Here is a 27951-nt window from a genome sequence, read left to right as displayed (position 1 = left end):
GATCTGTAAAATGAGTTTTTGAAGGAATAATTATAGAATGCTTTTGATGAAAACTTAAAGTGGATTTTTGTAGTCTTCCTCCTACTAACAAACTCTTTCCTCGTTTAGAAAAAGATTTAGTTCATAAATGTTTGAGCTTTTTGAAATCAACTGTCCAGACTACTATTAATTTCATCAGAAAAATGTTCATATTGAACTTCTTTTATCAAATATAATTCTGCGTCGAAAAGTTCTTCTGCTATCAAGGGTCTGGTTTTCTTGTCAGTTTTATTTTTCAGATTGTGAATAAACCTAAATATCCATGCAGTCACTCTAATAGCTCTAATTAATTTACTATCATTTTCAAGATTCAACAGAGAATTAGATTTTTCTGCAATAGACGGTAGTATTGTCGTATCATTTATACACTTTTTCCGCTATAATTCAGCATCAGAAAACTCCGTTGTCACGATAAATTTACTAGGCCAAGCACTCACTGATTCAACTAACCAGTCTGGCCCAGACTGCCATAATCTTGAAGACAACAAATATTCGGCTGAACATCCTCGAGATAAAATGTCCGCTGGATTGGACTTCCCATTACAATGTCTCCAGTTATTTGGGCAAGTTAATAATTGTATTTCAGATACTCGATTTTTTACAAACATTTTCCATCGTTCAGGAACACTATGAATCCAGTGAACCACTATCATACTGTCAGTCCACAGATAAATATTTTCTTCATGAATTGAAAACAGCTCTTTTAAGTGTTTAGCAAGTCTCGCCGATGTTAATGCTCCTAGCAACTCTAACCTTGGAAGTGTGAGTTTTTGTTTTATTGGTGCAATTCTAGATTTTGCCATAATGAATGCTACCTGTCCTTCAACTGATCTAAAATATGCAACTGAACCATACGCTTTAATAGATGCATCACAAAATAAATGAAGTTCGATATCTTTATTTTGATTCAATTTGCCGGGGAAATATTCTCGAGAAATTTCAAATTTCTTTAACTTTTCAATTTCACCGCTCCACTCGGACCACAACTGGAAGTTGGAACTTCGTCGTCAAATTCTAAACCCAACTGCCAAAGGTTTTGCATTATCAATTTTGAACGTAATACAAATAGCGCCAAGAAACTTACTGGATCGAAAATAGTAGCAGTCACCTTTAATATATTTCTTTTTGTGGTTTTTCTACAACTATTAATGTTTCGCACGAGTTGTCTATGTTCAAAGAAATTACATCTTTACTCGTACACCAGTTAAGCCCTAATACTTTTAAAGAACAATTTAGTTCATTTTCTGATTTAATTATTTAACAATCATCCCAAAGTTCCTTTAGTTTCTCGGAATTTGTATTAAACTGACGCAAATTCATTCCAGCATCTTTAAGCACACAATAGGCTCCAGTACTTAAATTAAAAGCCTGTTCCACAAAATCCGCACCATAGAAAACATCCTCTACGTAGATCGAACAGTTGAACATCTTAAAAAATGTCTGGATTTTCTAACTCTATTTTCTTTATATGTTTTTATAGTGCACGCCAGAATGAAAGGGCTACATGACACACCGAAAGGAACGCGAGTCATTCTATAATGTTTGAAATTGCAATTATTATCAAAGTACGAGTATAAAAACCGTAATACATCTCTATCAATTTCAGAGATTCCAATCTGGAGAAAGGCCTTTTCAATGTCTGCTGAGAACGCATTTTTGTATTGCCTGAACCGCAATATCAATTCCAAAACAGAAGGATTCAAATTTGGGCCAGGCATCAAACAATTTTTCAGAGATACCCCATTATACTTCGAAGATGCGTCAAACACGATACGGACTTTAGTTTTTGATACATTTTTTCTTACAACTGGAGAATGTGGCATGTAATACATTTTACTACTATCACAACTTTTAATTTCGTACTCTTCAATTATTTCATTTTTTAACTGTTCGTTTATTATGCTATCATAATTCGCCCTAAGCCATTCATCACTTTTTAGTTTATTAACCAAAGATACTAGACGTCGCTTGGCATTTTCTAAATTATTACCCAAGTTTGCATGATGTGATTTCCATAACAAACGAGCTACATATCTACCATTAGTAAAATACAATTCTTTTTCAAATTTCTCAATGACTGATTTATCGTCAGGATTCTCGTTTTCCTCTAAACCCAAGTGGTCCAAAGTCCAAAACCTTCGCAAACAGTCATTAACTGAATTATTATCTTCCTTCAAGTAATGAGAAGTACCAGTTGTAAAAATACAGGCACTAGACTGATCATGTTCCAAAGATCCAACTAAGGACCAACCAAATATAGAAGATACCGCAAATAATTTACTTTTTTACTCTTTTCTTTTCGCCTGTTTGCACTTCCCAACATGAATCAGATCCTAACAATATTTTTATTTCAGCTGCTTCACCATTATCGGCTAATTTTAGATTTTCTGATTTTAATATTTCTAAAATGTTTTTGGAGGGAATTTTTATGATCGCTCCAGAAATTGTATCTGTAACAAGAGCTTCAATAGTGATTGAGTCATTAGGGAAAAGCATACTTTTCAGGGTAATTTGAACAACATTATATTCTATTAGTCTACCTTCTACCTTGGTTATACCCAAATGAATAAATATATAACCTTTCTTTCCTTAAAGTCCTTAACTTTAGTTTTTCAGCAAAGTCAGATCTAATAAATGACCTCTGTGATCCACCATCAATTAAGATTTTTACTATTTGGATTATAGTATTATCTGTATCTGAAGCGTAAACAGTGCAAGTTTGTAAATATACACCTTTATCAGCAGTCTCAGAGTTAAACGACAGGGATGCAACTACATTCTGCTTAGAATCTGATACTGTAACTACTTTCTGTTTAACATCTGAAACTGTTTCCACTTTAGGAAGAATATTTTTACAAAATAGCTTATTATGATTTAAACCATTACACAACTCACAAGGTTGAAGTTTCATTTTACATCTGGAAGCTACATGACCTCTCTTAAAACATTCGTAACAACGTTCATGGTATTTTAATATCGCTCTTTTATGCTCATTAGTTTTCTCACATTTTCCTACATCATGTGTATTCTGATTACAATAGAAACAATACGGCTTAGTTACTGTAGCTAACGCCGAAGCAGTAGGAACACTTGCCTCTTTTAAGTAATTATTTTTATTCTGCTTAACATCGTAATTTGTGTCTCTTTTCTTTGAGTTTATTATTAAATTAGAAGCTTCCCGATTCTCAACTTCCAATCTAATGAATTCGAGAAGTTCTGTTAGGCTATATTGCAGTTTAGAGTTTCTTTTTCTATTAAACTCCAGATTCATATCGTCTGGCAAAAGCTTTAAAATAACAGGTCATAAGAGGGTTCCGTAAGCTTCCGACACAATACCTAATGAATTTAAGCTTCTTATATTGATTTCACAGGAATCGTATAGTGTTCTTAGTGCTTTCACATTGGACGAACTTCTAACCGGTTCAAGATTCAAGAGTTTACTCATGTGCGAAGATATTACCAAATCTTTCATTAATTAAACTTATAGAAGCGTCATAATTTTCATTAGATAGTTGTCTACTTTTGGTCCCACTTCGATAAAAAGCCACCGAAGTTTATAGCACACACTGACTTAATTCATTATTCTACTAATCATAAAATCTAAACAAGTGGTGTTTCATTAGACTTAGTACCAATTAAACAACCTTTAAATTGTTGGTAATTCCACAACTATTGCATGCAGATTAACCTTAAGCGGAACAAGAGCATAATTATATTACTTTTAAAGCAAAAATGAACAATTTACCAACATACGAGAATTAAAAAACTGAGCTCACTGAGCCGGGTGACACAGTGGATATATATATGCATTTCAACGTTCTGAGGTTCCCCATTTTTGAGCTATGCGAGATACCCACATACGCACGTGCAGGCGTCACGAAAAAATTTCTTCTGACCCCATTTTGGGAAAATGAGCCCTTTATTTTGTCTCCGTACGTACAAATGTCAGTCAAAACTTTAATCAAATGGATTCAAAAGCGTTAAAAATGGATATTTTCGTTGCAATATGATACCCGAAATATTTCGCAATTTCAATACTTTATACAAGGAAGCAAAAAGGCTGACGCTGTTAGAAACCATCAGGTGACAATTCCACTGAGGTACATCGATAAATTGATCAAATATGATGTTTTGTAAAGAATCGAAACTTATGGAAAATTCTACATATTATTCTTTAAAAATAAATATTCATTACATGGAAAGTGTTTGATTATTTTATTAAAAATTTGTGATTACGTCGGAATTATAAATGTCAACACCATGACAGAGGGTTTTTACAAGTTTTAATATTTAGTTCATCCATGGTACTTATTCCATGATCAGAAGTTTGTTATAATTGTTATGCTGTATTTTAATATGCTATCAAGTTCGAATGATAGCTTATTAAAATACAGCATAACTTGTGAAAAACAAAGCAATATAGTGAAGCTATTTTTTTAAGAAGTCTAATTAGACTTTTAATATTTAAAAGATTTTTCGTTTATATCTTCATTTAGCAAAAAAATCTGAAAAGACAAAAAACAAAAAAATCTCAAAAGTTTATTTTGGCTTCGTCAGGTATTATTTGGTTGTTTTTCCTATTTTACTTCTCTGTATTATTTAAATTAAAGAAAATATTAAAAATACACAAAAGAATTAAATAAAAGTTCAGATTTAAAGATTTTGGAGAAAACAAGCCATTGGGATAGTTGTACTGGAATTCTGCTACATATTCAATGCAAGAGGAAAAAAATGACATGTACTGTGATGTTTCCATTTTCAGTAATCAGAGTGAGTTATGAACATAGTTAATCAATAATAAAATTTGCAGTGCTTTGCAAGCATGATCAATAAATTCTTTTCTTGAAATGACATTTATCTTCTCTTACATACTGTCTTCGCGTAACTAATGGAACTTTTATGAAACTCAGCCGGTGGAAAGTGTGTGATCGGGATACCATTCAAAATATTGTAAGAATTCAGCTGTAAAGCTCCTAATTGAACGTAAAAGATATTAATTTATACGAAGTACGTATACGAAGAACAAATCAGATAAAAGAAATGATAAAATATTTGCATTTTTAAACGGTTTGGGAACGTATGACTTAAAATTCCTTTCAGAGAGATCTGTTCCATATTTTGGATGATACAATTATTATTTATGCGATTATGGTTGCCATTGTGAGTAACATAAATGTTTTAATTGAGCTTTCCACAGCTTCGCAGAAAACTAATTTCGAAAGTGGTCTCCTTTCTCCATAGCATAACATACTGAAATTTGCCATTAGTAGACACTAATGGAATCATAAATTTTATCCACTAAATAGCGGTATCTCCTATTCGGAGGAAGAGATAATTTTAAATTAAAAAGAATAATATGTGCAATGTGCTATTACATTTTCTCGTAACAGCACTTAAGAGGGAACGCGATGAATCCTTACAACGTATTTCGACTTAGTATAATTCAATATCGACCATTCTTATTAGAAAATGTTTTTTTTTTCTGAAATTCAATCAAAAATTAATCATTTATATCCACACACATTGATAGATCTAATCATCTAATTGATGTTTGCAAGAAATCAGTAGAGTGCAACTAATATATGCAAAGAAAAGTATAAACTCTGAACGAAAGCAAGACAGGTAAATTTTACATTAGATCCTATTTTACACTCTATGGTTATGAATGCGTTTTCATACGTTTTTTTAATACGCTTTAACGAATAAGCAATTTCTGAATAAGCAATTTTTAAAAATTGTATATCTAAATAAATATAATAATTGTATGTCAGACCTTCGCACAATAGAAGAATAATGAAACTTTTCTTTAAGATTTTAAAAAATAGTTTTTTTTCTAAATGCCGTTCTCCTATTATACATAGCACCACTAACATAGTGAGAATTTAAGGAAACTTTGAAGTTGTAATAAATTAATAATATCACAAAAGATTTAAAAGCGGAAAAGTGTTAAGAATGAAGCTACTCGAAATTACTTGAAATTAATTTTTTTTATATGATGAATTTTGTGTCAACATTATTCATAATTTTGTAAATTTAATTAAAATGCAAGTAAGAGGGAGTCCTTTGTTTTATATTTTGGAATAAATGGAATAAAAAAAAGGACTAAAAATCCTTTAGAAAAAATGTACGCCACTACACATAATGGAACTTTAAATTCTTATCTATTATTATTATTTTTTTTTTGGAAACTCACACATTAAAAATTTCGTTATTTTACTTGTTATTCAAATAATAAACCTTGTAGGTTTTCCTAATTCCAGTTATAAATTACACGGGAGTATTAATACAAGCATACTGCTCCAAACTAATCTTTCTGAAACCCAGGATTAAGATACACTAAAATTTCATTCATAATATGAATTATTAAATTCGTTTTCATTAAAAACTCCATAAGATGCAGAATTTTATAAAATACTTATAACGAGCGTCAATTTATCAGATATACTAAATAAAGTGCTTCAATAAAATTCGACTTAAGGACACGAAAACCATTTCACAAGACATACGATACTGACATGACGGTTTCCGATCTGGTACTTTCCATTTCCCAAAATTACTGGATAGCATATACAGTTAAACTTATATATAAGGACGGGATATGATTGCAGTCACATATAGGGATCAATTAAAGTTATTCAATAGCAATACCGATTACAATTACATAGAGAGCGGACCCAAATAGTGCCAAGTGGTAGCCAAGTTTGGCGAATCTCTGTTGTTTCTCGCCAAATTTGGCTACAACATTCAATTGCTGAAACTATCGCCATCGTGTCGATATCTCTCCAATTTAGGCGAATTAGCCAATTACCTCGAAATTTCTCTCGTAACTACCAGAACCAACTTCTGATGCCACATGTTTTGTAGAACTGGATATTAAAAACATTCATTTACGTGGGAAAATTAAAGGATAATTTGAGGAACGGTAATTGACGTAGATCTTTTTTTTTTTTTTTTTTGAAAATCCATCGAACTTCTAAATATTTGTTGAAAGGAACTGTGTGTGCTAATTCGAAACAACTGAACTTGAAAACGCGTGCTTACGCTTCTGTTAATTCACTCTATAATATGTAAGATAGGAGCATGCAAGCTAACGAACTACTGATGATTATTGGGACTCGAGTATATATCTTAGCTGTTAAGCAAATTGGTAGCAGCTATTGTTAAATTTACATTAGAGATACCAGTTAGGGAATGCCAGTGGTGGTTAGTTGTTGATACAGCGACAGTTTACCAATCACTGTCCCATGCCTCCCGATATTTAATTGACCCTTAAAAGGACATCTCATGATAAGTTCTCAGCCGTGGAAGTGTTAGACATCAGAAAAAACAAAGCTGTCCAAGAGCTAAAATGATATCCGAGAACAGCTATCAATTTTCTTTGGTAGGACAAAATCGCTATGCAACTTCAAGGCATCTGACTTCGCAGCAGATGGTTTCCCATCTGACTTTGCTGCATCAAGTTGTAAAACTTTTGCAGCGTCAAGTAGTAAATAAGTAAAGAGAGTTAATACATTTAAAAATCTCTCAGAGAATGGCCTTTTTGCAAAGTGATCAATGTCATCTTGCAAAAGACTGATGTATCTCTTATTTCTTAGCAGTGTTTAATGCTTAGTTCATGTCTTTTGAGATGCCAAATGAACCTAAATGATTGAGGCTAAATTATTTTTATGAATGCGTCAAAATCAACTTAAATACTAATTCGAAGTTTGTTTTTAGAAAAACTGAAATATTTACCATTCTACTGAATATTCTTTAAAGATCGTTTTTCCTCAGATACAGAGTGCGCAAACCGGGTGAGGCAGGCGATCCTGACCAGCAAATTCTCTTTTAACTATCCAGCGTTTACTTAATACAAAACATAATTTATTCTGTTAACTATAGCCTGATCACTTTTATGTTTATCATATTTGGGTTACATATCTCTTCCCGCCCAGATAATGATAGGAAATCTAAAGCTCTTTTCAGCAAAACCTAAAATTGAATTTCAACAAGTTTTGTCTAGTTAATTATGATTAATACAGAAATAAATATCTTCATTATATGATTTTGCTTCATATATTCGTAATATCATGACGCCTAAGCCTTCATTTTCTTAATTTAACTGTCCACATACGAAGAGCATATGTTTATAACGCCATTCATTAAGTCCTCGTAAAAATACAGTTTTGTATGGTTTTATAGTTGCTTTACTTTTTTAAAACAGCTGTCGAATGTCCTTGCAATTTTCACGCTTATAAGCTCATAATACGGGGAAAAAACTGATCATCTTAACCACTTATGACAAGCTTCCAAAATATATCTTCTGAACTTCTTACCATCATCTGTGTAGATTTCAATTCAGATTTAAATTACATTTTTACCTCGGTATCCGTCCACTTTGAATTATGTCCATCTAAATAAGCTGTTTCGACGCTAAAATACTATAGGTGTTGTACGTTGTGTTTTGATGCGAAAATTTGTTTGTTACACGATATTCGTTTGGAATACGATTTGAGTTCGATGAACCAATATAAGCAATACACTTCTTTCGAGACAATGCTAAGAGAGCCCATGAGCGTCAGTACCCCGCTGCCAATATGAAAACGTACATGAAATATTTAAAAAAGCAAGAAAAATAGAATTAAGTATTTGACATTGTTATATTAAAAGAATTCAAGTTTAACTGGAACAAATTACTAACTTTTTTGGCAATAACCTTTAAACGTCGGTTTTCAATATAAGTACAACAATCTTCAAGACATCTACACTGACGTCACTCTTTCTCTGCACAGATCCGCATAACTGGAGCTTTTAGCTAATTGTCATTCAGAACTTGAACAAAGGAAAAAAGCTTGTAAAATAATCCAGCTACTTAATGTGTACTCTCTCCTTCCACACCTCTTCAGTTTTTCATTTATTTTTCTAAAATGTAACTGAGTTTATACAATTACAGGAATAGTTTAGCAACCCTAGTGTTATATCAATAAAGAAAATATATGTCTCTAAAGAACTGTTTTTCTTCAAAAATAAAAATGGTGTTTTAACCGTCAAGCTAGTTTTGATTTGTAAAAATTCCAGCCATCTGCGCAACAGTGTTTTCGGCCATGATTAAAAAGCTAACTGATACCTTCCCTCATCAAGCTCTCTTGTGATATCAAGATATCTACAAGGAAATAAATTACATACAAACACACATACACACGTACCAAACACTCATATATTTATATATAGCAACCCCCCACAGTGTCCTTGAAAACAGCACAACATCACTTCAAGTATTACCTGGATAATATCGTCGGAATCTAGGGCGTGAATGCTATGGCGGAGTACACGTACGAGGAATTGGCAGATATCCATCTCACATACGGTGAAGCAAAAGGGAATGGATGCGAAGTATGAAGATTGTACGCACAGAGATTTACAACTTGTCGGATACCAATTCATCCACACTTTTCCAGAGTTGATCGAATATTGCTGGAAACTGGCTCTTTTGCCATCTCAAAAAGCAATGCAGGACGTTCGCGAAATGCACAAACGCCAGAAATGGAAGAGCAAGTTTTGACTAGATTTGAAGCAGCTCCTTCTACAAGTACGCGAGCAGTGGCATAAGAAATGGGTAATTCGTAGCCAGTTGTGTGGCGTATTTTACACGAGGAACGCATGCAACCCTACCACGTGCAAAACGTGCAGTCTTTGGACGCACATGATTACCCCCGCCGAGCAGACTTCGTGCAATGGATGCTTGGAATGGGGAATAATGATCCAGGGTTTCCTGCATTAATGTTATTTAGTGATGAGGCAACATTCAGAAGAGAAGGCATTTTCAAAGTGCACTAATCAACACGTTTGGTCAGACAGCAATCCCCACTGCATTACCCCTCATAAACACCAGCAGAAATTTTCCCTGAACGTCTGGGTAGGTATCCTAGGTATCTGGAGGGGCCTTACATCATGCCAAACCGCTTGACCGGCATACCGTATCTTCTTGGAACAAGTGCTTCCCAGTTTATTGCAGGCTGTTCCTATCCACATTCAGAGAGCCATGCGGTTTATACACGATGGAGCCACAGCACATTTTTCCGTCACAGTCCGTAACGTTTTGAATGCCACATATCCCGCACTATGTATTGAACCGGACCTCAACCCACTGAACGTTTTCTTCTGGGAGCACACAAAATCTTTAGTGTAAGAGACATCTGTGGACTCAGCTGAAAATCTCGTGGCCATAAACGTTGTTGCCACAGTCAAAATTAACACGACAGCAGGAATCTTCGAGAGGGTGTGCCAGTCGTTTCTTCGCCGATATCAACTGTGCAACGACACGCGAGGTCGGCATTTTGAGCACTTTCTCTGAGTTTTTCACTAAACAATAAATCTAACTGCGCAACTTTTGGTCTTGTTCATTCGCTTTCCCAACACTGTTGCATGTTCAAATTGAAATTCTAATGTTCCTCTTTTCTGCTTCTGAGAGTGGAATGCGACCCTATGTTCTATGGTAATTACTGAACGTCTGGATGGGTACTATTACCCCTGATAATTTTAAAAACAATTTAGAATCACTCTGTATATATATAATTCACTATGATAATTATATTAATTATATTTTTAATATATATATATTAAAAATAGAGTGAAGGATTGGATGATTTTTGCTCAGGAAAATTAGAAATCTCACAGTGGCACTGGAATTCAGTTGTGGTACCTAATAATTAATCATTACCTTCATTCTTTCATTGTTCGCTCCTACTTCTCTCAACTATCCTCTAAGTATTTTTCAAGACCATTATTCAGCAAGAACCCAGACAACTCTAGATTGTAACTGAACAATTAATTAAAAAGACGTTTTGGACATAAGTATAAATTAACGTCTTTAAGGAAAATTTTTAAAAAAATGCTTTAAATATACATGCAATGATTTTATTTCAGCAGCCTATGAAACTTTAATGAAGACACTTTTATTAATTAAGTTTATAAAAGGATATTAAACAAATGTTTTAAAGAAACTTTGCCAAGTCTCGATAGAAATGTCTTTAACTTTTAATAATCTTGCGCAAGACTTTTAGAAGCAATGTTATTGAAAATTACAAATATGCATATCATAAGGCTTTGTTTACAACATAGGTTATTTGGATTATAGCAAAGCACATGTCGGATATCTTTCTAAAAAAAAGACACGTCTTCGGGAAAAATTTTTCAAAGGAAACTAACATTTCGTAATGCTTCTAAAGGAAAACTATTATTTCTTAAAAGAAACTAATATTTTGTCGTTTTTCTCATTATACACGGGGAAAAAACGAAAACTGCATGAAGCCAGCTCATTTGCCTGCATTTGAAACCGAGTCAAAGTACCAGTGTTCAGAGATCTTAACGTTTGGTCTTGGTGAGCTAGAGTGTACGTTTAATGAGTATATAATTACAAGAGGTATTATTTCAAAAATTTCTTTATGCCCGCTGAAATTCCGTTTCCTAGGTTTTGAAGTTTAACGATTGGATTTTGTTTTAGATAATTTTTGTAACCCTTTGAATGAAACAAAAGTGTTTATTCCCTTGGAAGAATTAACAAAATAAGAAACACAAAAGAAAGGAGGAGGCTGAACTTTATTCTGCTAATATAACTGAATGTTAAGAATTGAAAAATTATAAGTTATAGATTATTTATCTTAAATATGATTTATTTAATAAACCAAAAAAGGCATTGAGTATTATATGTTTCTTTCAGAAAATTAGACATCGAAATAGAAACGTAAGTGAAAGAATTTCTGTTTTGTTAACAAAGAGGCGTACAAGAAAAAGAAAAATGCTTAAATATTAATATTTTGCCCACTATTTCTTATTATGGTACAGAACAAATGAAATAATGCAGTTATCTAATTTTTATAGTAATTTTATTGTAATTTTTATTCTTTGACATAAGTTAAGAACGTGCTTTCCTGTAAACGGGATTCGTATTTGGATAAAATATGCTACAAATTTATCACATTTGTTTAATACTATTTATAACATAATGAATACATTTCTAAGGTTGATAAGCATTATTTAAAGAACGAGAACGTTTTTGTAAATGAATTGGTTGATTACACAATGATTTTTCTGAATTTAAAATAATATTTGTACAAGTAATATTTGTACTTGTACGCGGTTTACGTAATTGGTTTCAGTTCGCAGTCAAGCCGAAACATGGTTGTATTTTGCAAATCCTTCCGTCTTTTTCAAATTAATGTTTTGAGAAAATGAATGAAACGACTAATAAAATCTTTGTAAATGTCCTTGTAGTCTTCACATAGCAGGAATTAATATTAGTTTATTTATAGACAAAAAAAAAAAAAAAAAAAAAAAAAAAAAAAAAATAGATCAAGATTTTAAAGGCACAAGAAATAATATCAGCGTGATACACTACAAAATCTGAAATCCGGACGTCAAATGTCAAAAAGAAAAGTGATGCAAAGGTAGTAAATACGGTAGTGGTACGACTAATAAAATCTTTTTAAATGCCCTTGTAGTCTTCACATAGCAGGAATTATTATTAGTTTATTTATAGACAAAAAATAGATCAAGATTTTAAAGGCACAAGAAATAATATCAGCGTGATACACTACAAAATCTGAAATCCGGACGTCAAATGTCAAAAAGAAAAGTGATGCAAAGGTAGTAAATACGGTAGTGGTACGACTAATAAAATCTTTTTAAATGCCCTTGTAGTCTTCACATAGCAGGAATTATTATTAGTTTATTTATAGACAAAAAATAGATCAAGATTTTAAAGGCACAAGAAATAATATCAGCGTGATACACTACAAAATCTGAAATCCGGACGTCCAATGTCAAAAAGAAAAGTGATGCAAAGGTAGTAAATACGGTAGGTGGAATTTTAAAACTTGTTTCTTCCAAACTTGTGTTTTTAAGTTGCTCAGTGTTTCCTCTAATGTACAGATTTATGAGTACGAAAGAGTCGTCTGTAATTATTTTTGCATCCCGAATTAGTTTTAGATAGATTCAGCTAAATTACAAAAAATCACACCTCGAAGACGATTCATCACATTTCGATAAGATTCATTGCGTCAGATTCAGGCTAGTTTTGAATTGAAGGTTGAAATATCACAGACCTGTGTTAAAATCCGATAACAATTCATGAAAATTGTACTCAACTGAGAAAACGCAAACAACGTGAAAAATATACGTTTCATATATAAAAGAACTTAAAAAAATTCAGAAAAATGTTGACTACATTTATTTAAAATTAATTTGTTTAATACTTTGTAGATTTATTAGGTTTATCGATGCAGGAGACGTGAAAAATGAGCGGTATCCTTCTCCAAGTTTCGAGCTCCAGACTTCCCGACTGCGAGTTAGAAGTTACCATGAAGGCATCCGGAAAGGAAAGGGAATTAATTTAAATTACCGGTGTGCACTGATAATTTCAGCTACCTAGAATTTGCCACTGATATATTACGCAGATCGTTACAGTCTGCTCTTTTGCTAATGAATAGACTTCATTATCTGAGAATGCATGCATAACACTGGTTCTAGATTTAGAACAGACGGGGATTTCGGATATAAAGAAACTGTTTTAAGGTCAAAATTATATGTGAAACAAACGTAAAAAGAGTGGAGCGATTCAAAATATTCCGAAACATTATTGCTCAAAAAATGTAGTTAATTAGGCCTTTTGTCTTCCCTTTTTCTTCAGTTGAAATTTAGCCCTAATTCGGAATGTAAAGTTAATCCGGAATGTGCAGTGAAATATCTAACCATAAACGTGGCTTCAACAGCTACAATGCAAGAACCAGAATCTGACCGAACGTTACCTATCTGAAAAATAAAGAATTTCCATAGGAGCCTGCTTTGTGAAAGAAAAGTTTAAAACTATTATCTGCGATAGAAAATCTGGTTCCTGCTTCTGATCCAGAGACTTCCTTTCGTATCTTCATTATTATTAAACAGCTTCCAGCAAACAGGAATCTAATTTTCCCATTCTTGGCCATGTTAAGCCTGTTTAATTTTATTGCGGATGCATCAGATTTCATAAAATAGCATTCTGAAACTATTAAAACAGTAACCAAAATTTAGTTATTATGGTTGTTATAATGCAATCAGAAATAACATCATTCAAAGGTGTTTAACACAAATTGTAAAGTATTCTTTATTTATGATGATAAACCCCATTTTAATAACTCTACATACAAGAGTATCTATCAGGAGTTATAATGTATAACATATTAATTGAAGTAACACTCATCTTTACTAGGGAATGTTAAGCTAACACTGAAATTTTTACTTTAGTAATTAATTATCAACAAAAGCATAATATTTCATCTTATTCTACATTACAATTTAAAATTTCTGCGGTAACTCTCTATTGTTAAAATTTATTTCTCCGAAATGTGTGTATGTAAAAAAATTATAAATATATTCGTAGGGAAAAGCTTACTAGAAAACATTAAAAAAATATGTATTCAAATATTCAAGCGAATGCAAGAAAAGCATAAAAAAATCTCCGTTGTTTCAGCTCAAGAGACTGAGAAAAAGCGTTAATAGACGTACTTAATAAATGTTTCCCTTTCAATACAAATTAAAATAGCTTATTATGAATTTAATCAAGGTTGTTGTTTCATCGAAGACGGGATTATTAAATTCCAAGCCAAGCTACAGTTATCTTGCATCCAATTCTTAAATTTTTCGTTTATTAATTATAAATTAAGTCATAAATTTAAATTATAAATAGGAGTGGGAAAACATTATAAATCAATAAATCGTTCTCGCATGTTTTGCGTAAATGCTTGAAGCGTTTTGATTTTACTTAAAAAAATGTAAAGACTACCTTACAACACTGAATTTTTATTTAATTCCGTATGTAATTTATTATAAACTTATAAAAAATACTTTTACATTGCCTTCCGTAATCACCGTATTGAGAGTGTTTAGTAAAACTCTACATTTCACTTTCGACATTTTACATTCTACATTCTGTATCTCACATTCACTTTCTTCATTCTACATTTCAGATTTTTCATTCAAAGAAACACATAGACTGGTATTAATTAATAGAATTTAAGAAAATAAACTCATATAGATCTTTACGAATACTATCTACACATAAACAACGACAACACATCATTGAATAATTTGGTGAGTCATCACCGCTTTTTAATTTACAAACATGTGTAATTTACTGACTGATCTTATTTACAGCCAATGAGTTATTGATTCAGTCGTCATAATTTAAGTTACTGTCATCGCATGTAATTTGCTAAAAATGTGTTTATGTAACAAGTAGAACATTTTATAAAATACCAGCAAAGTTATGAATTTGTTCCATATCATTGTTTATTTATTAGGCCAAAAATGCTTGAAATGGTAGGAAAATAATTATAATTGAAAATGAGATATATTTACTATTACTTACGTTATAAATAGCGTAGATGAAAGGATTATAGCAGGAATTGCTCATGGCTAGCCAATGGCAGCAGAACCAAATGACATTGATGTACTTGTAACTAGAAAGAAAGATAAATGTTTAAATATTCATACCTTGAAAATTTATTAAGTGTATAAATACATATATGCACAGTTCAGAATGAGTATATGAATTAAAAACTGCTTACTGCTTCGCTTTTTTAAACGATCTTTTAATCTTTCGACTACGTTAGGTTTTATTATGATTTTCTCATGCACTACTTCAACTTTTCATTTTAACTAATCTGTAATAACAATTTATTTAAACAGTTCAAAGCAATTAACTAATAAACGGTCACAAATTTAACTGGACAAGCAGTATCTTGTCAATATAATTGTATTATACAGGGTATCCCGTAAATGTTGCGACAATCTTCTGGGGGAGGTAGAGCACAACATAAGGATTAATAATTGCAAAGGAATCCCTGTCCAGAAATGTCAGTGTACGCCGCCAGAGGATGTTGTACAGAAGAGTGTTAGTGGAAAGTGAGGAATGCCTCATTCGAGCGGTAGGCACTATATGAAGACCATGGAACGCTATACGAACGAAGAGCTTGTGAACATGTGGTTCCAACATGATGGAGCCCCGACTCATTTTGGACTGGATGTTTGTTGCCATTTGAACAGATCATTCCCGCATCGATGGATTGCGCCTGGTGGACCGGCTCCCTAGCCCTCACGCTCAGCTGATTTATTGAGCCTTGATTTCTTTTTGTGGGGCGCCATCAAAAGTGTCTTGTATCACAATCCTGTTGTGTCTGAAATGAATCTCGTGGCAAGAATCGCCTGCGCAGCTGCTACAATCAACGAAACTCTCGATGTGCTTGAACATGTTCGGCAATCAATGGTCCGTAGGGGTCAGGCATGTTTGGCGTCTGATGGTGCAGACTTCGAGCGTCTGTTGTATCATTCAAGTTGTCGTACGCCATTTGTATTCATGTCCAGGAAATGTTTAAAACTAATTACTCTCTTGTTTCCTTTCCTATCTTCTACCTCTGCTATGATTCCTTAGAAGTTTGTCCCAACATTTACGGGACACCATGTATATTGCAGCGAAATGCCATTCAAATTTTTCTTTATTTATATATCTTTTATATGTTATTTCATCTCTGTCCCAATTCATTTATATTGAGGTTAATAGTAAAATATTTCTTTCATAGAGCAAATAACATTGATTATAGGCAGTGTTTTCCCTGAATTATTAAATCAACTTTTGAATTTTTCAATTTTCACATTGAAAGCATTTCTCCAAAAGTCATCTTTCGGTAATATTTGGGAACTATACGTTGGGATACTTGGGTGAGAAAGACGTGTGGTAGCTTAGATTGGAAATGAATCAAATCCTGTCAATGACTGAGAGAAAGTTCACCTCCTGGAAAAAATGCACATTAAGGTTTGACATCCGCATTTTCTAACGGGAGATACTTCATACTTGCGTCATGTAATAATCATGGCCTAAGTAGATTGATTTTTGCTTATTGCTTTCTTAGTTCTTTGCATAAAGCTCAAAAATAAGTAATCGTACATCAGATGACACTTGATACTTCTTTCTTTAGCAAAAATTAAAGACTGAACATTTGCTAAAATTCTTTTAAAACTGTATTAGTTAATCAAGATCAGCAAGTGAAATAAAGTTTTCATTCGTAAGCTATTTTAATTTTTTATCTCAACTATTATACAGTTTATGATTTCATAAATGAAATATTTTAAAGTTTTTAAAATATGGAGAGTATTTAAAAAAAATGAAACGGATCGCAAATAAAATTTATATAAAAGCAGGGCTGGAATAAAATTATAGTATCAGTACTAAAATTATGCAGCTAAAATGCCTGTATCACATTATTAAGTGAAATTTCAATCATACAATTTTCTCATATCTATGTCGTTTCTGAGCTGCCGCTTGAAGGACATATAAGCTGTGCTTCACTGTATATCAATGGTATGTCCTAGTAAAGAAAATTTGAGATTGTTTCTGAATTAAATACAATTCAAAAAAAAATTATTTGGATTCTTCTCTGCTCCACATTCAGTGAAGAATGAAATAGTAGTATGTGGAAAACAGCGATAAAGACGTCAAGAAACTAAACGAATATTTTTGTATCACTGCGATTCGAAAATGTAAGAGGACAGCCAGATAAAATGAGTATCAGTATGTTCTTTATCCTTTGTTTCGTATTTTATTGCTGACTTTGTTTTTTACCTTGAAAGAGCTGTCAGGCAGAGATTTCCTTTTTAAGCTGATATAACTCCAAATGCTCCCTCCAACTAGAGATTTTATTTCCAATTTTCTAGATTGTTTGCAAAATCCAAAAAAAGTTATTAAAAGAAATAAAAAATAATATTTATCCCAATTATCACCATATGGCTATATTCGTTTTTAGTGATGATTACAAATGTAAACATATTATGAGAGATTCAAGCTTGAAAAGACAGAAATTCAGAGTTAAAAATGCTTTTTAGGAAATTTAATTTTCATACATTTCGTATCAAATGAAAAATAGAAATGTAAAGTACTAAATTATAGAATTATTTGATAAAGTGCAAGTGTAATTACACGAATGCCAGCATCATCATTAGGGCTCTGCGGTTAGTGTGTTAATTGGTGATGTGTTCAATCCCAGATAAAAGTAAGGGAATTTGTAATGTCTCCTCTTCTCTGTGGTGGCAAATATTTTTCTAATCCCCGTGACAACATTCTCGTTGATGAGATGGCAGAAGAACTTAAATATAACATCTTTTTTTGGGTGAATGCCTGACCATAAAATGGCTGCGTAACGAAGTTAAAAAAAAGAAAAAAGCCATTAGCATGGGGGAGTTCCTCTGGATCAGACTAACATATAATGCTCAGTCAAACTTTATGATCACCCTTACACTGCGAAAAGTTACTCACCAGAATGACGTAGATGGTAATATGGAAATTTGCTACTGCGGATCTTTTTTATTTGTGCGTGCGTGTAATAAGGAAGGATGCTTGCTATTAAAGTCAGATTATGATGGTATATAGGCTAAGGAACGAGTATCTCTGAAACGGCTTCCTTTGTCGGGTGATGTCAAATTGCTTTTTTTTCTAGTTCCTATGAATCATGGAAGAAGGGCGGTGAAACATTGAAACGATGAGGCTGTTATCCAGCTTGATCATCGAATGCGGACACTGGAGACTACCAGGCATGGTAAAGGCAAATATGCGGTACCTCACCTGATAACCGAACACAGTGGATGTTCAAGTGTCTCAAAATACACAGTTGAACAGAATTTGGGAACTCATAATTATACAACATATGTACCGTGAGGTGCATATAAGCCAATGGTATATATTATGTTGCGGACATTCTCGAGGACGTTTCTGGTAGCATTTATTGTTGTGGAACATACCATGACAACTTCAGACGGAGAAAAATCAATTTCATCCTTTCACGGCTTTTGTCTGTCACACAAGGAATGAGTTCTTTCAACAGGAAAATGCTCCTTGTTACTAAGCCGAATACAGCTACAGTGATTTGAGGAGCATACGAATGAATTTCAGTTGATATCCTAACCTCATAACTTTCTGAACCTTAGTCATATCGAATAGGTCTGGGATTTCACGAATCGCCAAATCAGAGCTCACCAAGCTTCTTATTGTGATATATCAGAATTGCAAGATCTCTTCATGCAAATCGATAACAATCTTTCTGAGGGGATTTGCCAAGAGATTTTATTAAGTAGATGCCCCGATATGTTGCTGCTGTTAAGAGTACCAAAAAGGAGACTAAACGGTCGTAAGGTGAATATCATTATGCTTTGGCTAATGATTGTATATGTAATTTTAAAGAAAAATAATCTGTTACAGTCTGCTATATCCGCACTAAATATTAGAAAATTATTTAGCTCCGTAATTTAAAATATTTAGGCTGTTATGGCATGCCGCTCTACATTACACTACTACGTATTAGTCATTCTTAAGAAAAATTACTAAACACATTTTATGGTAAGCGCATTTTCTATAGCACTTACAGCAAATGCGTCGATAAAAGATATTTAATACATGTTTCATGCGATCAGACAAATAAGCAGTTCTCAGCATAGTGTTATTTATCTTTCCATGAGTTTTTATTTTTTATTTTTTTTTTTTCTGTCGAATTTCAGCTGTAAGTTCTTAACAAACTGAGCAATTTAAATGCAATAAACTTACTTATTAAACTTACTTATTAATAATTTATATTTTAATTTTAATAATAAACCTAATTGATATAATTTATCATAAATTTAAATTATCCCTGTGAGCGTTACGGGTTTAGCCCTGAACTTTCAAAGTTCCTCAAAATGTCATGAATAAGCGATATTTTCTTGATTTTAATTAAAACATGACTCTTTCATTTTGTACCTTGATTCCTTTTCTTCCAATATACATCCAAACTGAAATCAGATACATTAAAAGCTAGCAGAAATTTTCATGTATGATGAATGTGGAAGGCAAACTTCTGTACGGAATTTTCCGGCCTTGACGCTGAGAGGGTGACCGTGAAACACCTACCGTGAAGAAACCGCGAAACAACTACAGTAGAACTGGTTTTAGACCTACAGGTTGATACAGGAACTCATGTCAGCCTTTCTAGTGCTTCAAAGTTCATGACGTTGGTCTTTATACAAGAAACATAGTGGCTTATGCCTCGCTAACTTCATCTACCAGTTTAAGATGATAACGTCGTCCTGTTCAACAAAGCCAACAGTAAAGAAAACTTGTATTCTTTATTGATGAGTCCAGATATAGCTTGAACCGTGATTTTAGACATGTATCATAACGGTCACACCTATCCGTATATGACTCTGGTGGAGTTTGTGTAACCAGTCAGAGGTATATGTGGACAAGGTCTTTGAATCCCATATAAGGCTACTAAGAGGTTCTGTTTGTAGAGGGATTTCACGCTAATAGATGACAAAGTTTAAAACAAGAAAGATAATATATTGATACAGAACTATCGGTATCAAGAAAGCAGAAGATATCACTCAAATGGATTGCCACATGATTTATTACCCATATTGGATTTTAATTACCATATGGGGGATGCCTTAAGCCACTGGACTTCAGCATGCCAAATGCCTCCTTTATCTCTTCAAGATCTATAAAGTGCATTTGCAGAAGAAAGGCATATGCTTCCCTTAAATTTCATTAACAGAATCAATTGCAATATTAGAAGCCATCAAATACAGTATTCACCACACCTTAATCTCCTATCTTTCTGCAGATAGCTTGTCCGCCATGCACGCAATAGCCTCCCCGATGAATAGATCCACAATAGTCCAGGAAATCCTCAACATTGCCTCTAACACAACCAACCAGCATTTCATAATATCATGGATCAAAGAGCACATTGGCCGCAAGGGCAATGAGGAAATGGATGCTCTAGTGAAAGAAGTAGCTAAAGGTATAAATGCAACGAAATTAACCGTTTCATGGACAAGCTGCAACCTCAAGATGCAACTCGAAAACACATTTCAAAAAGCATTGCGAGACTGACGGGATTCCCCGAACAGGACAGGCGCACATACGATCTATATCTGAGCATAAACTCCACCCCAAACGTCGTCAGTAGATAAATAACTTGGCTGATATCAGGCCATTGCTGATCACGGCCCTTTCTCTACATATTTCTACAAGAGGAGTTTCGCACATTCAGATCTATGCGTATGTGGGGTTACGGATCATCCAGAGCCTTACCTATTCACATGCATCATAAGAACAAGTTCTCACCTGAGAAGACCAAGACTAGAACAAGATGTGATTCCGAACGTCAAATGCGCAATCAGTAATAGCCACATGAGGAAGCGCATAACCCAAATAATGGATATTCTGGCGGCATCAAGGGGTCTAGAACTCTGCAACACAGAGTGATTCCATCCAAATCATTATGCCAACAGCAGCTACTCGGCACTAGAATGGTACCGTAGGCCCCAGGAAGGCGTTGTAACTCTGGATTGCTAGTGTTAGGGGCCTATATCTACTTCGTCAGAGTAAAATAAAAGGTGGCCCTTGCACTTATGCATCTAACTTAACCAAAACTTGATGAACAGTTTCGTAAATTCTATGAAATTTAAATACCCATTTCTGTCAGAGGTGAATATTAAAAAAGGAGTTGTTTCATAACAGAGGAGAAGTTTTTTTCCATCATTTTTAAATTTCCATAATTTTGATCTGTACGAATATTCAATAATTTGAGGTTAATCTTCTTGCAGACAAGGTAATTTATATTAAATAAGGTTTCTGTACGAATTGGTTTTAATGATTTCTGAATCAGTTTTATTTCAATCGATATCCTTCAATTTTAGGATTTCTCCTGGAACATTACTGTCGCTGATTCTGAACTGTTTTGTAATTTATGACAATCAAACATATTAATCTTCCTCTGGATATTGTTATCGCTAATTTATGTATTTTTTGTTGCTTCTTCTCCATTAATATGTCAGGAGAGATTATTAAAATAAACTGCGCTTCCTTCTTAAACTCATGAGATTTTTTACACTTATATCCACTCTCTTGTCAGATATATCTACTGTCTTTACATATATACGGAGGATAGATCTACTCTGTCCTCTACATGATTCTAAATTAACGTATAGTCTCGGAAGTCCCTCATTTCGCGGTAACTTATGATGTCATTTACTCGTAGTTATAAAATGATAATGTCGTAGTCACTGCACAGATAACCATTCATTTCTTTTTGTGTTTTTCTACTGAGAGCATGACACAACCTAGTAAGTTAGTAGATTAATAGCATAAGGCTCGATAATTTATGTATAAAAATTTACAGTTAGGTAATGGTATGTAAAAAAAGAGTAAGCGATTCTGTATTAATGTGAGTAGTGTATGTCAATTGAATTATCTTTTACAAATTATACTAATGCTGCAAACCGTCCATAAAAACTATCAATTAAACATATTATAACCCTCTCAGCGTTAAGGCCGGAAAATTCCGTACAGAAGTTTTCCTTCCACATTCATCATACATGAAAATTTCTGCTAGATTTTAATGTATTTGATTTCAGTTTGGATGTATATTGGAAGAAAAGGAATCAAGGTACAAAAGGAAAGAGTCATTTTTTAAGTCTTCCAATGCTACTGTTCTTTTTAGCTGCTTTGACCAGGCTCCCTACACACTTCTTAAAAAATGGTTTAAGTTCACTGCTTAATAAATGATTTAAGTTCTTAATATGACTCCTGATATATTGAGAGATACATCATTATGCTTTGGTTTTCAAATTTTGGGCCATCTTCTTTTGCGTTTACCTCTTCCTGTAGTCTATCAACTAACCGCCACTTCCCCCTTCCTTAATAATGCTTTCGAATGGTTACCATTGAATGCTGATCATTTTCAGCCGTTACATTAACTTTAAATGCTACTTCACATCCCAATTCCAACATGCATCGCTATCGAACACGTTGTTAGTAATCTAAGCTTCATGTTTCATACACTAACGCATGCTCACAATAGCAGTTTTTCGTTCAGTTACAGGTAATTAATATATATAATTACACCATTGGATATTGATTTAAAACTTTAATCAGTGATCTCATTTTTTCATATTATCAATTACTTAAATAGCAGTGTATATAAACTTCAACGCACCAGCTGTTTTTTTTCTTCTAAAGCAATATTTTAATTAAAAAGTAAGAAAGGTATATTAAATAAAAAATTTGCGCGATAAAATTTAGTTATTTAAAAAACCTTATGCTTTTATTCTTTAGAAAAATTTAGCAACCATTAAAAATTTGATAGAAATAATATAAAAGCTATGAAGCATAATCAATAAAATGCGATTGTATGTAAGCCATAAAGGTTAATTTGATTATGTTTTAAAAAAAATTCTGTATTTACAGATACAGCGCCTATTTATATCAAGCTGAATTCATTTATTTTATCTAAAAATCGATTTTTCAATCGTAAAGGAGCGATAATGCTTCTGCCAGTGTCAATTAAAATTATTATAAAAGCAACGTCATTATCTCTGATAATTTAAAGACTAATGAAGCAAGGGTGCAAAGGCATTTGCAGATAAAATTCAAATTGATTATTCTGGGTGATATTAAATAACATTTTTTGTGTGTATATTATAAAGATGTTTAATAAAGATTTATTACATCATTAAGTCAGGCGGCCCATCAACGGGCAAGCGTTAAAATCGCTGAATCCTGATATTTCGGTCCAGGTTTCGAATCACGTCGAACGGACTAGCAGCATGGGCGTGTTCGTGTTTTTTCCCCTTATGTAACATGTATAAGTGCCAGTTTCCCTTAGTCCTCCACGAAGGTATCCTTCCCTTAGGCAGATAGCCCCTGAATGCTCTGTTATAATAATAAAAAAAAAAAGTTTAGTTTTCAAGCGTAATTTTCATTCATTAGCGATATGAATTTTGAATTCATAGCATGAAAAACGTTCCTGCTATCTGAGCACAAATACGAAATAAAGGAACAAGTTTGTTCAAAATAATTAAAACTTTAAAATTTAAAAATAACTCAACATTAGATTAACATCCAGTATGTAAAAAAACTCTGTGCATTTTGAGAAGGAACAGTGCAAGGTTCATGTTATTCAACGATGAAATAATTGCTGAAACGTTATAAGGTATTTTCTCCCTCTTTTCCGCGTGCCTTCCTCATGTAATTGGATAACACGTCCAGCTAGCATTTTGGAGGTCCAATGTCCGAATCCCGGCAATGGCACTGGACATTCTTCACGTCTCCTGCATCGATAAACCTAACGACTCTACAACTCAGCAAAATACATTTGCGCCTTAAAGAAGAAAGACTGTTAATCAGACTTTCCGAAATGTATTCATTTTGCAATGTAAAATAACGAAGAGCAGTTAATGCTGAAGGCTGCTAAATTTCATACTGATATCTTTCGTTCCATGCATTATCAGCAAATCATAAGAAAAATCTTCTCTGAACTTAGTACTAAAAAGATTGAATAACACTATAAAATTGCTAAAGATAACTTGATATCTGATTGTAGTACTATTAATTACTAAAGAGTTTTAAACACATTAAATGAAATATTTAAAGAACTGTTTAAATAGAACGTAATTCTCACTTTTGTTAGGCATTTTCATGATGTCATGAACGTAACTTTAAAAGAAGTCTATCCATTACACATTAGAATGAAATGCCGGTTAAATTATGGCAGTAATTTCAATGTAAAAATTGCTAAAATAAATAAGACATAAATTTCATATGGCAAAAAGACTAATATATGGGCGGCTGCGAAACAACTTCGTCGAGAAAGATGGCTGCAGGATCTAAACCTTTAAGTTACAGTAATAATTAGAAAGTTCCTTTAAAGAGATTAGATAATTTTATGAAAATAATTTCTACAAATGTGATAAGTGTGTGTTTCAGTATCATATTTGTAGAAATTTTTTTCGCAAATCTGGGAAAACATGCTTTCGCAATGCCAACTTTCACTAAATAAAATACATCAGAATTCACCGAGATAAACTGCAAAACATTTTTCAATTATGAAAGCCTTTTATAGTATTTTGGATGTAGAATTAAAGGTTTCTGACAAAACATTGAAGTATTGCCTACAAACCGAAAATTCCGCACTTTTGTGATTAATGAAGGAAACAAAAATAAGTTACTGGATCATAACCATGAAGCTATTTATGAAAGCCAATTCTGAGAGGGTTTGCAGTCAGTAAACGGGAATGGGTTCCTTCTAGTTCTTTATGCCATGAATGTCTTTATGGAGTCCTTCCAATTCTTGTGATGTTATACTATGCCACCGTCGTTTTCGACTAACATCAGATCTTTATCAGTCCGATTATTACTGCTGAAAACTCGCATCTATTGAAGAATATTAAAAGTATTTTTTAAATCTTTTACTTTCTTAAGTATCCTAGACACTCTTTATAATTTAAGATACACTTGATTTACATTTGATCAAACTGATAATTATGGATATCTGTACCATTACCGCTGTTACTAAAATATGTTTCTAACGTCTTGTTAAATCATATTTCTAACTTCGTCTATACATATATAAGGAAGCAAGAAATTTTTCTCTGTGAAATTCCAAGAAAAAAATTAATTTATGCTAAGCGGCAAAATTAAACAAAATATTAATTTTTTTATGAAAACGTTTTACGTCTTTAATTTATATACGCATTTATATAAGATCAAATAAAAGAGAGCTTATAAAATGGTCATAGAGCTTATGGAATTTGATATAGAACCAAACGGCATGACTGGATGAGAGAACTACACTTTTTTTATTTATCTGGAATTAGATATGTTTCGGGCAAATCTAGAGACAGTGCGGCAGTCATTGTCAATGTAAGGATATTGCATTAGATTGGCGCCATTGTAAAGATCTACTGTCCCCTTAGGAACAGAATCGGGAATGTCTTTAAAAAAAACTAAAAACGCACGCTACAGGGCCTTGATTAACTGATCCAAACTTTTAAATTTAATTTAAATTTTTAATTTTAAAACCACATTTTGAGGTGCACCCTCATAATAAACTAGCAAACTTAGAAATCTGAGCAATTTTTTTGAAATTTTAACATTATTATTTGTATCAATCGCAGAATAAATTCTGTCTTATGCTACAAAATCATTAAAAATAAATTATCAAATGTCGAGTTGCAACATTCGAATTCTCGAATTCTTAAATCCACGACTATTGCAAAAGAACCTAGACTCGAAAGCTCAAATCTCTTGACTTCTATCTAAAATCCGTTAAATATTTTAACACTATTCTTTGGAAGGATAGTTTTATTCGTGTACAGCAAAAGCTTTCATTCAAAAACGAACACGATTTCTGTGGACCTGGATCATTAATATTACCTCACGGTGGCTCTGAATTTTTTTGGTAGAAGCTGGCCTTCCAATTTTACTGTTTATATGTTAAATTTTCTAGAAAAAATTATAACTGTATGATTAATGTTTTAGTTTTCTTCCTCCCTCTTGTTTCAAAGTTAAAAATTTCCAGAGAAAATTTTTAACCTAAATTCAAAACTTAAGTAAATTATATAGAGGTGGTGTGGTATATTTAATTATGGCAAAGCACACTAGGGCTATCTGCCTAAAGGGAGGGATGCCTTCGTGGAGGACTTTCTAAGGGAAACTGGCTCGTATACACGTTACACATGGGGAAAACAACGAAAACACCCATGCAGTCAGCCCGTTCGCGGGATTCGAACCTCGGACCGAACTACCAGTGTTCAGCGACTTTACCGCTCTGCCGCTGGTGGGCAAATTATATAAAGGAAATAACCATCAGTATAAGAGTTTTAATTATATACTTCATTTACCAAATTTCATTGAATCGTCTTAATAAATATACATACATTTTAAAAACTGCATGCTTGATTTGTTTTTACTTCCTTGTACGAAGTAAAAAGGAAGTATTGTAATCGCGAAAAGTTTCATGCAGCATAATTCAACGAAAATATCCAGTTTGACCGCTATCGAATGCAATTTAACGATGTTTTTGCGTCATATCTGTACGTAAGGACAGAATAAAATACTCTTTTCCTTCAAAAAAATTATAAAACTGCTTTAAAATTAATTCTGAAGCGAATGTTTCATGGCGTCTACGTACATACGTTCGTGCGTACGTACGTATCTCGCATAACTCAAAAACGAGTAGCTTCAAGAACGTTGAAATTTTGTATATAGGACTGCTATAACATGTAGATGTGCACCTCGTATTTTGGTTGCAATCGGCAGCACCAAACGTATATAAATATATTTATATATAGTATATACCCACTCTATTACCCGGCTCAGTAATCTCAGTTTCTTTACTCTTATATGTTTGTAAATTGTACAATTTTTGCTTTAAAATGATTGAATCATGTTGTTTTTATCTTCCGGTTAAGGATTTTATACCTTTAGTAAATCTGTGCTGTGTGCAATATTTTTAGAATTATCAGCAATTTTAAAGTTGTTTAATTGCCGCTAAGGCTGTTTTTAATGGCGGCCATTGATGTTTACATTTGAAACAGGAGACTACTGGATTTGTTGTCAATCTAGAGGAACTTAGCTTCGCAACAACAAAGATAACGCATTCATTTATTATTGCCAATTAAATCATGCTTAATTCTTTCTAGAATGTCTTCGAGGAAATAAGCGTTTGAGATTTACTTCGTAATTTTTAATATAGATATTTTGAGTTTTTATGTATTTTTGCCTTCTCGCGAAGTGGGAACTGAATTAATTAAATGAGAAATACTCAATCGTCTGTGAAAAACTTTTTATTTTGTTGTTGTTTGCTTAATTTCTTTTATACATAGTTTTATCCTTATTATAGTATTTGAATAGAACATGTGGCAACGATTAGATAATTCTTTAAATGATATACATTTTGTGCATTCTGAGTTATAATATGAATGAAATATAATACTATTAAGTGAACCTTGCGCCAGAGTGTCGCTATCGTAAACAAAGTGAATTTTAAAGAATGTATTTATTCTATTGTGGTTTATGCGCTGTCGGCGAAG

General features: G+C 32.9%; 1 protein-coding gene across 1 annotated transcript in view; it reads right to left on the bottom strand.

Moving 5' to 3' along the window:
• The window catches only part of LOC118201320 (neuromedin-K receptor-like), a 90467-nt gene that overhangs the window by 15771 nt on the left and 46745 nt on the right, over positions 1–27951 (bottom strand). The window contains exon 2 of the mRNA XM_035373407.2: positions 15422–15512. Within this exon, the coding sequence (XP_035229298.1) occupies positions 15422–15512 (91 nt within the window). The remainder of the gene's footprint in view (positions 1–15421; positions 15513–27951) is intronic.

This window comes from Stegodyphus dumicola, chromosome 4 (assembly GCF_044657685.1).
Source record: "Stegodyphus dumicola isolate Sdum_Otavi_A_Nest chromosome 4, ASM4465768v1".
NCBI classification, from domain to species: domain Eukaryota; kingdom Metazoa; phylum Arthropoda; class Arachnida; order Araneae; family Eresidae; genus Stegodyphus; species Stegodyphus dumicola.
This window is presented reverse-complemented; position numbering and strand designations above follow the sequence as displayed.